This window comes from Chamaea fasciata, unplaced genomic scaffold, assembly GCF_029207755.1.
Source record: "Chamaea fasciata isolate MVZ Bird 193981 ecotype frontalis unplaced genomic scaffold, bChaFas1.0.hap1 SCAF_6, whole genome shotgun sequence".
NCBI lineage: Eukaryota > Metazoa > Chordata > Aves > Passeriformes > Sylviidae > Chamaea > Chamaea fasciata.
This window is the reverse complement of record NW_027094091.1, coordinates 10,576,049-10,590,014: the sequence shown is the minus strand read 5'-3', so window position 1 is coordinate 10,590,014 and position 13,966 is coordinate 10,576,049. Positions and strand designations below refer to the sequence as shown.

General features: G+C 39.8%; 1 protein-coding gene across 9 annotated transcripts in view; it reads right to left on the bottom strand.

Moving 5' to 3' along the window:
* Nucleotides 1-13,966, bottom strand: part of ABLIM2 (actin binding LIM protein family member 2) — a 130,576-nt gene that overhangs the window by 51,890 nt on the left and 64,720 nt on the right. For all 9 annotated transcript variants that reach the window (XM_066185399.1, XM_066185403.1, XM_066185404.1 and 6 more), the window contains exon 6: nt 13,756-13,849. In XM_066185399.1, coding sequence (XP_066041496.1) covers nt 13,756-13,849 — 94 coding nt within the window. The remainder of the gene's footprint in view (nt 1-13,755; nt 13,850-13,966) is intronic.

Sequence of the window (13,966 nt, the reverse complement as noted above, 5' to 3'; positions counted from 1 at the left end):
TTCTAATCAAAGCACAGAAGACAAGACATAGCAGACACTTCATCACTTGAAAGTATTTAAAAAAAGACACCATATTTCTAAATGAGCGGTGCTAGCTGAGTCTGAGGCTATCAGCTGATGCAGGAATTAACTAATACTGTTTCTTGATATGCATATCCAGTTAATCTAACTAGATATCATAAACTATATTCAAACCAAGGACCTGAGTCTGAATTATAGGGTCCCTTGGGTAACTGCCAAGGAGGCTTTCATCAGTGCCCCTTTCTCCTGTCCATTCAATTTCAGGGGCTTGGTCTCATAGGTGAACAATTGGTTCCAGCAGAACCCAGCTATTTTATAAGCTTAGGGCAGAAAATATTGCATGGTTTTGGCTTAGATTTAATAATCATCATTTTTTCTCTTCCTGCTTATATTGATGTGAGGCAGTTCAATGCAGCAAACAAATTCCTAACCATATGGTTACTTCTTCTTTGCACAGTTTGAAAGCTTACTTTGACAGATTGTTGTCTCAGTGTTTAATAAAATACCAACACACACACACAGGACAGAAGAAGCAACATTCATCTCTGAGATATCTCTTATGGTTGAAGTGATGGTTTCTAAAAAACCTCCTCAATATCCTACATTTGCTTTAAGACTGCACCGGGTCTTTGTGCCCAGGAATCCAGATGTGAAGATAGTATTATTGTGAAGATGAATTTGAAGAGTAATTTTCAGTTGAGATTACCTCAAACCTGAACAGCAAAGTGTGTCCTTAGTAATACAGTACATTACCAACAATTTAATTTTTCTTCAACTGACCATGAACCAGCTTTCCACAATCATCGAGTTGCACTCTTAGTGTGCAATTTAAACGGAGTCAAAACAGTCCTCAACACTCTGAGACGAAGTATTATGAGCTTTGTTTTTCCCTTTAGCTGTAAGAGACCCCTTGGAATGTGAAGTCTCCACTGCAGAGAAGGAAGAGCCTTCTGGGCTGAACAACATGAGGAATGTTTTACCAGGGGAGCCAAGGACCTCCTGCAGTCCTTGCCCTGAGCACAGGGACCATTGCAGTGTTGCAACCTGTCCCACAGCACATTGAGAGACAAACCCATGCTTCACTTAAAGCAGGACCAGAGAGCTCTGCAGCAAGGTACATACAACCACCTTTTCTCATTTCTCGTAACTTGAGGGCTTGAACTAAGTAAAAGGAGAATAAAGCTGATGTGACAAATATGAATTGCATCATTCAAAGCACAATTTGAAGACAGTAAGGGGTGTTATTTTAGAGTCTTCAGAGCAGCATGATCACCAGCCCTGGAAAACATGCACTGCTAGCAAAACTAGAGTAATTCATACCAAAAGGAATAACCTTAACTAGTTAAGTTTGAGTTTTAAATTAGCTGTCATCACCCAGGAAAAATATATTACATTACTGCAGACAGCCCCACAAAAAACTCTGCTCATTTTCTGGCTATAGCTGCCATAACTGATGAAGGGGTAGAATATATAAAAGATGATATGCACAATAACTGTAACTCTACCACAATGACATTGCTTGTCTGGTCTCTCATGCTGTTTCTACAAGTGTGATTGATACAATTTTTTACTGCAGTTGATGAGCGACAATTGCTTATGGATTGACACATGAGAAATTGAGCAGCCTAAAGCTCAGTGTGTGAGCTGAGTCCTGGAATGGAGACTCAAGATTTCTGATGTCTGATTCATCACTGAAGTCTAAGTACATCCTATCCCACCGCATTACTCAATGAAGTAGTTAGTAAAGGGAAGGCAGAAAGTAGAGCAAATTGTTCAACACACTGAATAAACTTACAACTATCTGATTCTTTTCCTGAGAATTAAAAGCTACCAGTAAACCTTTCCCTGTAAAAATGAAAAATAATAACAATTAAAATAATCTATCTTGTTATCAAAACGCATAGGGGTAATTGACATATTTGATTGCTGGGAGTAAAAAGTTTGTGGAACTGACAGAAGGTTAGATCGCTGCAATGATTCAATCATATCAAAGCATATTTTCCATTTTGAGTGTATAATACAATATAGTTGCTATAATAGTTCCTCATTACCACTAAGTGTGGTCTATTGAAGTAGATCCAAATCCTGGCAACCTCATACTCTAAAATCCCCAAATCAAGTCCTCACTGTACCCTATGCTGAATAGAAATAATGAAAAACAGCAAACACTGCAAAACACTGAGCTAGTGGGTATGCCAAGGCATGGTGCAGCTGCCTGACCCACAAACAAAGCCCACAGAAGACTGGTATAAAGCATTCTTAGTTAAAAGCTTTTCAAATGGAACAAATCTGTTGGAGAGTGTGTCATCACCAGACAACCACCTGTCCAAGCAAAGGGAAACAGAATAAAGCACAAAACCACTGACAGCCAATAAGCCTTCCCATCAGGCAGCTTCTCAACCTACACTGAAGTATTAAAGATCTTATAGAAGACATATGACTTAACTGTTGTTGCTTTTAAGTGGAAGGAAGTTACTATTTGTATGGGAGGAAGGGGAAAAACACTTAGGCAATGTAGGGATGGGTGAAAGTGTAAAACTTTGATTAGACAATAAATTATTTTCTTTTGTATATTTTGTAGCCATTTTCTGATTAATGTCCATTGACATGGACACTCCCATTTGTTCATTAAAGGGCACTGATATTCCTTCAGGTAAACTTCATAGTATAGGCAACAGAAATATAATTCTGTTTAAAGCCAAGCAGCGTTCAAGTGACCACAGAATGATAGAATAATTCATCTAACCCAACCTCCTGCTCAAAGCAGGGTTGATACCCAATTCAGATCACTCTGCCCAGGAATTTTTTCAGTTGAATACTGAAAACCTTCAGGATGGAGACTGTGCAAACTCTGAGAACATTGCTGCAATGGACAGTGGTTATTCTTAGTTATTCTTAGTGATTTTTTTCCCCTTTTTATCCAGTTAGAACCTCCCTTCTTTGAATTTGTGACAGTTGTCTCCTGCTCTCCCACCATGTGCCTCAGTAAGGTGCTTGTCTCCACATCCTCAAGGGCCTCCTCACAGGTATGGGAGCACTACAATTAGGTCCCATTAAAGCCATCCCTTTCCTAGGCTGAACAAGTTCAGCTCCCTGAGCATCTCCTCAGGATTTGTTTTCCAGTCCCTCAACAATCATGGTTGCCCTCCACCAAACTCACATTGCTAGTTCTTGCATTCTGTGGAAGACTTCCTTAAAATCTGCTGGCTCTGTTCTGCTCCCATTACCATTTCATATCTGCTTCATTATCTATCATTTTAAACTCAACATTGAGGAGCATGTACTTTCACTTTTTTTTTCAGAGTATATAAATAAAAAAAGGTGGAAAATCACTGAAATCCTTTAGTGGAAATTTAATTCATCCTGTTTATACTTTTTCATTCATGCCCCCAAATGATTGTTTTTACTGAGATATTAAGCCATTATGTGAATGAACTGTGCTTTTTCTTAGGTGCCAGTAATGTACAGGAAACTGATAATGAAGCACAGGTATAAAAAGGAACTCCGCATATTTATCTTTATGAAATTTAATAAAGTTTTTGAATGAGATACAGCATTTAGTTGTTAAATAGCCAAATCAGTCACTGCATTGATTTATAAAGGCAAATTCACAATTTTGGTAAGTAAATGCAGTGACTTTGGCTGAGATAAGGTTTTAATTCCTGCTCCCAGAACTACATTAGATATTATCTAATAACTCTCTGACTTAGCAGCACAGAACTGGCTTAGAAAATTTTCCTATCAAGTTATTCCACCAATTAGGCAAACTCAGTCAGGGGTTGTTCTTGCTTATTCCCACGTGTTAATACAACGCTCCTATTCTTGGCCAGTGCTTCAACCCACATTGCACAATGTGCACTTAATCCTAAAGGCTGTGTAAAATCCAGGGCTCAGATGTTTGTCCTGTCTTTCTCTCAGGAGTACCACGAAGAAGGTGCACAGCACTGCACCAACAAATGTTATCAATGGATGCACACACTGATACCTCTGCTACTGCATCCACATTGTGGCATATTACATGGACTACACTGGCTTCCATGAACTGAGTTCTAAGGGGTATATTCAAATTACAGTGATGCTATTCAGAAAATAACCTTTGTGCTTGGAATATAACACTCTGCTCAGTTACCAGCTTTAAGCGAAATCACATAAAATCTCCACTCACACAGCCAGAGTTTTGCATATGCAACAGAAGGACTCCAAGAATTACTCAGTAATAGTTGTATACAGTAATGATGAAGTTAGTAAACAGCTGTCACATCATCTACTGGGTTTGAAGGGACAGGCAACATTGTCAAGGCACATGTATTTGGCAAAATATCTATTGTTTCTGTCATACAACAGTGTTAAGGAGAAAAAAAGCGTGAGAGCTAGAAGTTAAGGACTGAATTCTGTGGAGAAAAACTCTCACTAATTCTCTTAGTCACAGTGGACCTGACTCACCACTGACTCACTTCAACAGCGTGCCAGGGCAAATGAACCATTTTCATCAGGATTTACACCACTGTAAATGCAGTGTAATGGTTTGCATCAATCATTCTCCTCATCTTCTCCTTACTGGATTCATTTATCATCCTACTGGATGCCAAGAAACAGTCACATGAAATGTTCACTACACACACCTGCAGCATTACCTACAGCTTTAGCAATCTCACATGTACAGTTATTTCATGCTGTCTTGGTTCTGGCTCATCCTGTGTGCTTTGCAGAGCCTTGAGAATTCCCACCCCCATCTGAGTCATTTTAATTGCTTCCCACACACTCCTTATTCTTCCAGGTATAAGGTGCAGACCAAATGTACCAACAGGAACATTTATCTCAGAATGATAACAACTTACTATAATGCTGGACTCTCAGAAGGAGAAGTTACTAACTGTTGTGGGAAAAAATAAAATAGAAGTAATTAAAAACCATAAGAGGTATAATTGAGAAAAAACAAATAATAGAAGGAAAAATAGCACTGTTACTACTGTAATCTCATTCTGTGACATCTGCAAATGAGTTCTAGCTCAGGAGCAAATTCAGCCCTGCCACAACCAGGTAAAATCTGAAAAAGGACAACAGTGCATTTTTTTCTACAGAATCTGGTAAATGTTCTTGCAAATCAAAATGGTCTGTCATACCAAAACCCACTGATTTTGCACTCATTTGTTTCTATTATGGAGGGAGTTATTTGCCTCTTTTGTCTTTTTCTTCTCAGCTTTGCAATTTTTCTTGCCACCCACTGAGACTGGAAGAGGCTTCTGTTTTCCATCTGCTCAAAAAATCTCCTTTATTTCTTTTCCACTTTCCCACTCCTTGAAAACCACCTAGGGGCCAAGACAAGCTGCAGCTGGCTCTCACTTATGCCAACTCTTGATGGGAGAGAGGGAGTGAAGAAGGAGAAAGATGACTTGCAGACATACTCCCCTAATCTTCGACTTTGCAGCTGTGTATTTAGCACATCCATTTCAGATGGGAAGAATGAAACTCAAGCAACACTGAACAGCCCTGGAGAAACAGCCTGATTTATCAGAGGAAGCCAGAACAGCTCTTTTCAAGCTGAACATGGTGATCTGGGCTGTAAACATCTAGGAACAGAAGCTGTCTCTCATTCTGTGCCTAGATAAGGACTGCTATTCCAGATCACCAGATTTACCTGGGAGTGGAAATGCTGCCGTCACATGCAGAACTGACATTAATGATCCTTCCTGAAAGTATGGAAGTTTCTTCTTTCAGACTTAATCCACATATTTCCAGTACAATGTACCATTGAAAAATTCTTATGGGGGGGGGGGGGAGGGAAATTTGAAAAAGCACAAAAAATGCTGAAAGTTAGTAGGATGAGAAAATCTTAAAGCTACAAGGAACGAGTCACAGGCTGCTCTCCTGCTATTAGCAGACACACTGAACTGTTTTCAAGTGGGCCAGAGCATCCTGGAGATAATTTATCAACAAAGGCAACTGTCACTGAGTGCACTTACTGCTGCACCACTGCCATGGTTACAGGATAGAGCTGCAGGCAGGGGCTTGTGCTGCTGACTGGGCCAAGGGAGGTCCAGGGCTTTTCAGAGCTGTGCAACAGCAGCATTCCCCTGATGTGGGCCAGAGGACCACCAGGAATGAAAAAATAATTGGATGCGGGACTGAAGACATCCATTTCATATTGTAAGAACACCCAAATGCTGGCAAATAGCACTGGATATTAATGTATCACCACAGCAACACATGGCTTAGAGAGGCAGTGTAGCTGGCAGTCTGTGTGCTGCTGGGGTCTGAGGCTCAGGAGGTATCAGGGTGACTACTGGAATCACTCCTCTGATCCTTTATTTCAGATAATTTAAGACAGTTAACTGGTACTGCATTTTTTCATGAGGAAAGGCAATGGACACCACAAGTCTGCCAGGCTCAAAAATCAAACTATGCACTAAAACTAACACATACAAACCCACACAAGCACAAATGCACAGAAGCACTACTGAGGACTTTCCCCATACATGTGGGAGGAATTCTCAACAGAATAGCAAGTAAGCAGCTGAGAAAAGAAATAAAAAACCCTCACAAAACCTGCAACAGTCATTCTTTCTTCTCTATCTGCCAGTTCCCTCAAATCCTAAACTTTTCTATATTATTCAGAAATAGTTTGCAGAACCCCTTACTTTGGTAAAAAAGTAAGTCACAAGCTATCGTCAAATAGTGCTATGCAATAAACCTAACAAATCATTTACAGGGTAAAAGTTATGCAAAGAGTTTGGTTTAATGTATAGTTTTCTCCTGACACGTTAACAGTTTGTGAGTTTTTAGCAGTTCAGATAATAAATACAGACAGGCATAGCTCTGTATTTCTGGAGAGAAGAGGTGGCTAAAAAGGGAAAGGCTGAAAGTGGGTGAAAAATTAGGTGAACTCACCTAGACCAATATAACTGGGCTACAGAAAAGACTAAAAGAAAAGGGAAAAAAGCATTTGCACTTCTATTTATTTGCTTGCTGATTTTTTTTTAATTATGCCTGTTTTAAAGCAGAAAGTCTAGGTCAGCTGTCAACACTCACCCAGCCAAATTCAGATACAACGCACTGATGATCAATCTGCCTTTGCAAGCCAGCAGCCCCAGATAAATTCAAGTGGCATCCAACCAGAGACCATTCTCAAGCTGCAAATCGCCTTGCATCTCAGCAAACATTATGCATTGAAAGGGCTAGTTAACGTTTCCTACCTTAGATGGTCTCCTTTTGCAAAAGCTAATCCTGATTTGTTTAGATGTGTCTTTCCAACAGTTTTCTTTCTTCTCTGTTGAAGGGAGAAAACTGGCGTAGAGAGCAGTTTCTAATGAAGGTAGCACTGACACTTGGATCCTTTTGCTGCTCTGCCAGCCTTCCCGAGGCTGCTCGTGCACAGGGAACCCTTCGCTCGTACAGACAGAGCCGCCCGCCTTTATTGCATGTTTCACTATTAATGCCTATATAATAAGCTGCTCAAGCACCTTTCACACATCAGTAGGTCCTGTTATTAATGAAACAGCAGGGTAACAGACATTGCAGAATGAACCATTCTTCCACACTGCAGGCAGAAATTTGTACTCCCTGCTGTAAAGAATTAGTATCGTCTCTCTGCTATACTGAGACTCTTGCAAAGGGAAAGGCAATCGATTTACAAAGTAGATATGGCCGCAAACAAAATCAGCTCAACCCTAGGGCAAAGCAAAAAACAAACTATGAAAAATAAGATTCATCTTTTTATTAATAAGTCACTGAGGTGTAAGTGACATTTAACTGAGATATAAATTACTGACATTTCTAGTCTCACTCCTGCCTAATGCCTACTGCATTTGTTCCCTTATTTCAAAATAACATATGGTTGTGATTAATAGATTTAAAAAACATATATTGATTATGTTTTTCTACGCATTTGCACATATGTGTAAACTAGCAAAATGCTAACCCTTTCTTCCCCCACACAAACTGAGTGCCACGCTGCCGTGTTAGGATGTCAGATACTAAACATAAAAATGGTTCCAACTGCGGAAAGTGATTTTCAACAGCACTTTTAGGACACATTTACACCACAGACATGTAGTGTAAATACACTGTGAATCATGGGACAGTTGTAGATAAAATGGAGTGCTAAAAATACCTCTGAGGGTTATTTTGGCTGCTGATGAGATGCAGTTGCCTATCCAAGTAGACATGACCCCCTGTCTTGGGCTGCAACGTAAGATGTAACCAGAGGTATGTATTCTATTACCATCTCTTAGAACCATGTAGGGCAGTGTTCTTTGTCTCTTCCATGACCCATCCCTCGTAACTCTGGGGAGTGTTTTCTGTTAATGGCCCAGCTGTTAAAACCAGATGGGGCAGTGTTCTTTGTCTCTTCCACGACCCATCCTCCCTCCAGGGGATATCTGCTGGTAATGGGCCATCAAGGCTCACTGCATGACTGATAAATTTACAGCATCCCATGGTGAGATGTTCCACCCAGGGGGAGGAGCCAAGCATTCCTACCTGGATAAAACCTGAGATTCAGAACACCAGCACAGCCTGTTTGCACTGGATTCCCAGAGGAAGACTGGATCCATCGACACCACCACCGGACTTTCAGAGGAAAACTACATCCTTCTACAGGATCATTGCTTCAAGAGAAGCACATCTGTCACTCCAGGAGGACTTGACTGGACTGCACCCAACACCCTGACCAACAGGGTGTCAGGTAGTATTCTGACTTTGTCAGTGGTTTTTTTGTACTACTGCATTAGTAGTTTAATTTTTCTAGTAAAGAACTGTTATTCCTATTCCCTTATCTTTCTGTGATAGCTCATTAATTTCAAAATTATAATTTGGAGGGAGGGGTTTATATTTTCCATTTCAAGGGAAGCTCCTGCATTCCTTAGCAGACACCTGTCTTTCCAAACCAAGACACCCCCTCACAGCCTATATTGTGTTTGCCATTAAAACATCCCCAGGAGGTTATCTTTGGATATAGAGGCTTCCTCTAACTGTGTAGGAAACCACTTACAGCAGATGAAGAAAACCTCTCTCCTTAAAGTAATATCTCGCTATGGACTGTCAATGTTAAAGAACTCAGAAAAAAATCGCACCATGTGGGATATATCAGGAAAGTACCTTCCTTAGAAATGGTGGAAGGGGTTACCATCATGGCACAAGATAGTGGTGAGGGATTGTCTGGAGTACAGTGTTCATCCACACTGAGAGAAGGTGGTTCCAGTTCAGAACCCACACTGAAAAGATCCACCAGCATCACCAGAAAAGCCTGGAGCTGACTTTACGAGCAGAGGAGAACTGAGTTCACTCAGTTTTGCAAAATAAAGGTTGAGAGAAACTAAGACTAGTCTCTATAAATTCTCCTTAGAGTTCATCAATTAAAGGGGACGACACTTATAAAGAGCTAAAAATCAATCCTATTCAAAGCATTTTATATTATTTTAATGTGGACCACTTTAAAATAGAGAGATGCTGGAATTGAGATGCTGTTTCTAAGTATCAGATGTTAAGGAAACCCAGATATGCCTCCCAGGAGAGGACAAGGAGGAGCCATTGGCTGTCACACAGCTTTGGCATGCACCTCAACAGCTTTCCAAACCTTTTACACAACCTGCTATGTGGGAAGGACAGGGAGACAGACAACACATCTCTGCCTCCCCCAGCAAAATGCAGCTAAAAGACTGATTAAAAATGAGGAAACAAATGGAAAGTGTTTTCTTGAATGAAAGGGGTTTAAATCAGGCTCTGAATTATCATAAGAAATACTGTATTTTTTTGAAAAAAAAGACAATTATTTTTTTTTTGGATATGCCTATTAGCACAAGTTGAAATTTTAACTAATAAATTACTTTTTGTAGTAGAAAAAAAGGAGAAAAATATTTTTAGCGCTAAGTACAGAGAAATAGATTGCAATATGACAAAAGGGAAATGGCTGGTCACAAAAATCAATGGCTTGTTATTTTAAAATGTGTGTTATTGCATGATCATAACTATTGCAAGATTGGCAGCAGAGATACAGCATAAGCACTACGGTGAACCCTTTCTCTCCCTAGAGCTTTTCAGGCACAGTGCATTTAAGTCAAACTACAAAAGTAAACTCCAGCAACCTCTTCCTCCTCACTTGAGCTGACAGGTTTATCAATATATATGGTCAGGGATAAAACAACACAACTTCTAGGAGAGGACTGATTTGCATTTAAGAGTGTTTTGTATGCATCACAAAGCAAATCTTGACCATAAATGCACTGGTAGGTAGGGTTTAAAAAAAACAACAAAAAAACCCCCCCAAAACAAACAAACAAACAAAACCCAACAAAACCCAACAAACAAAACAAAACAAAACAAAACAAAACAAACCAGCAAAATCATTGCTTTTAAAAGTAATAAAATACATTATCTCCATAAATGAACTACTCAGCCTCTTTTATAGCTTTTCCAGTACAAGTTCCCTGGGAGAGTGGGTGCAAGCCAAGATGGACTGGAGGGAGGAGAAGAAAGAAACTTAAAGGAATTATAAACAAAGCTATCCTGTGTTTAAGCCCATTTACTACATGGAATGAATCTGGCCCTCAGAAAATGGGCTGAGAGAAGAATTTAGGTAACTAAATCATCATTGTATTTGGCTGACAACCGACAAAAACAGCCATATATTTATAACTTATCAGTAACTCACACTAGTTGACTCTCCCTTCCTTTCTGCTGAATAAACACTTAAAATGAACAAGTGTTGGAAAGGGAGACAAAATTATAAAATCTGGGCACAGAATAATTGTGGAAGCAGCTGTCCTCCTGACATTATCACAGAAATTAGAGATGGAAAAAATCCTATTAGGTCATATAGTCCCTCCCTTTGTCATTGCAGGACTGTTCCCTAACACAGATTTTCCAGTGCCTTGTCCAATCTTGTTATAAGACTTTCTAAGTGATAGTTTCCAGCAGCTCCCTTGGGAGAGTATTCCTCTGCTTAATAAGTATTGCTGTTAAGATTTCCCCCCGCTTAAGGAGCAATTTGCTCTATTATTTCTGTGTTTCTCCAGATAATATTCAAGACAGTAAAAAGAAATACTGATGTTTTAAGAAATGTTTAAGCATTCCAGACAATTCCACAAATAACACGTCCTGTAACAAAAGAACAGGTGTGACTACCCTGTATTTTTTCTGTCCTCCTGACCAGGAGACAGACAAACATATCAATTAGCCTCCTGGTGACAAAAAGACATTGAGCTCGATACCAAGACCAGAGAGAGAGAGAGAAAAGATCAGCCTCAGTCCCAAGCCTTTTGAACAAGTCCATCTGCTGCACACAAACAACAAATGCTTTAAACATGTTAGCTATGGACACGGTCTCTGCATCCTTCCAAATCTGTTTGCTCAGGCCATGACTTTTTGTTTGGCTTCCTACCGAAATGAGGTGTGTGCCTTTCCTCCTTATCCAGCTGCTCTCCACAGTCCACACCAAAACTCAATGGCTGTTTATGGGATCCCTTACAGAGTTCCAAAGACTCATGAAAATCTGGGCTGATCACCATGGAGGAAGGCTCACAGTGTGAGTCACTGCTTGGAAACAGGCACTGGGGATGTAAAGAAAGTTCTTGAGATATGTCATGGAAAAACAGAGGGGATGGGAGCAGATATCTTGGGAGATGACATGAGGAACAGGACCTACTGTGACTGCAGAATGCTAGGACATGTGACAAGCACCCATGTTCAAGCTTCATTAGCTTTGTTGCACACAAACCAACAAACTCTTTAGTATAATTATATAGAAAAAAAGTTTACAGATCATAAAATGCCCAAGTCGTGCCAACAAGCGTCCAGACATTAAATGACATCGTAACCATTCAAATCCATTTCCTGCTCATCCTAACTTCAACCTTTGTCTCCTGTTTCACAATGATACTATCGGTGCTTTTACAGGTGGTGAAAGATCTTTCTCCGCATCTATTTTTTTTAAAGATTTTGGAATCTTGTATCAGTATTTTTTCCACAGTTAAATGCCAAAGACCAATGAAAGTAGCTCCCAGCCTGAACCAGAAGATGATAATCAGTGCTACACAGAGCTGTCCTTAGAGCAACACTGGGGAATGGAGAGGAGAGGGACGCACACACACTGACCAAAACCACCATATGTAATCTGTCATGGTAAAACTCCTACAGCAGCTTTCAAAAATTAGCTTTTCCGAAGTCTATTACTGGCCTATCTACAATAAAACCAAGGAACTGTCTTCCTATTCAGTACACTCTCAGCAAGCAGCCAGAAGAATCATCTACAGTTACATGTGCTCCCAGGTCCCACAGATCACACTTGGTACTGTTACCATGCAGATCTTTAAGACTTTTTTTTCTCTTTTTACTATCCATAGAGACAGTAAGGACCCAGTTCTTAATCCCATCACACCACATGCTACTGTTTAACCATACTGCAGGTAAAATATTACCACATAAAAAGAACATTCTTGCACACATTTCAAGGCAAGAACCAGGACTGAAAAAACACAATATTGTGAAGCCAAGAGTCAGTACAGAAACTGGAGCTTCTGCTCTTCTCCTATCTCAGTATTAATCACTCCTTGTAAACTGCCCCGAGTAAGCGCACTCCAAATTTGCCACAGCTTTAACTCTTCTCTCTGCATTCACTTCTCTGAATTACCTTCACTTTCAAATCTCACCTCCTTTTATTCCCTTTTATTTAATGTCAATGGTTGACACCTCTGAAAACATTTAACAGCTTCCACCGGTCACTTTTTACATTTTTGAAGGTTTTAAGATGTTTTCTTTTGTTCTGCCTCTTCCAGTTGAGACAACTGTGTGCAAAAAAAATCAGAAAGCTGTCTTAACACTCTTTCAAATTCCCTTTTAGAAATCTCTTTTGGAAAGGTCTGTAAAAACATTTGTTAATGGATAAGTCTCTCATGCCTATGTTAACACCATATCATCCCATCCAATACAGATTCCCATCTAGTATGGATACTTGCTCATCAGTTCCTAATGAGTTATAATTGTCCACCACTTGGATAGTTAAGCCTCTATGTGACTCCAGCAGATCTTTCTCTGGTGGAAGCCCCTTGGGACCTCTCCAGGTTTTCTTAGCTGATGAGAAGAGTGAACTGAGCAACTCTTCCTAACTCCAGTACTGCTTGAACTTCACAGCAAAAAGCAGAAAGAAAAAGTAGATAAACAATGACACTAACAGGGCAACAATACACTCAGATCCAAGGATAAATTTTATTCAGATAAAACGAATATATTCATTCTGTGACACTGGGTCAGTTATATGGAAACTTTTGCATAATGCATAAACATACACCTACACTAAACAACCTCCTGCCACCTCTTAGAACAACAAGTGCAAAAAATCTCTGCCACACAGTTCATTTCTGGGTGCAAAAACACAGTTCAAACCATTCATTTTACTTTTCAACAGCTTCATCCTATCTTTGGGGAACATAAAAGAGAACCAAAACGCAGAAATAACAAATTAATTTAGGGCAAGTTTTAAAATGTGCCTGATAACATTCATTTATTACTTCTGCTGCCTGAACATTCTCCAGTACCATAAACATCCAATTAGGGAGTTTGTGTAGTACCAAATCATTACCAGAAGAAACAAAAAATCCAGTTACAGAAAAATTCCTGGTATTTAATAAAAATAACATTAAGCTGTTGCATTAACACTCATTTGTGAGCATAGAACTAAATCCAAAAGAGCTACTCTTTTTGTACACTTTGAGATGTGCTTGAATGACAGGCTCTCCTTACCTCGAGCACTCTTCCTGTGATGTACTTTTCACAGTTGTCACACCTGATACCAAACTTGGCATGATAGTCTGTTTCGCAGTATGGAACCCCATCCCTAGGGAAGAACAAGAGGCTGTACAGATGTTGCTTTATGTAAGCTTACAGTTTACTGGAAGCATCTAAAATTTGTCAGTATTTCAACACTTCATAGGGTATTTATGGGCCTTCCTAC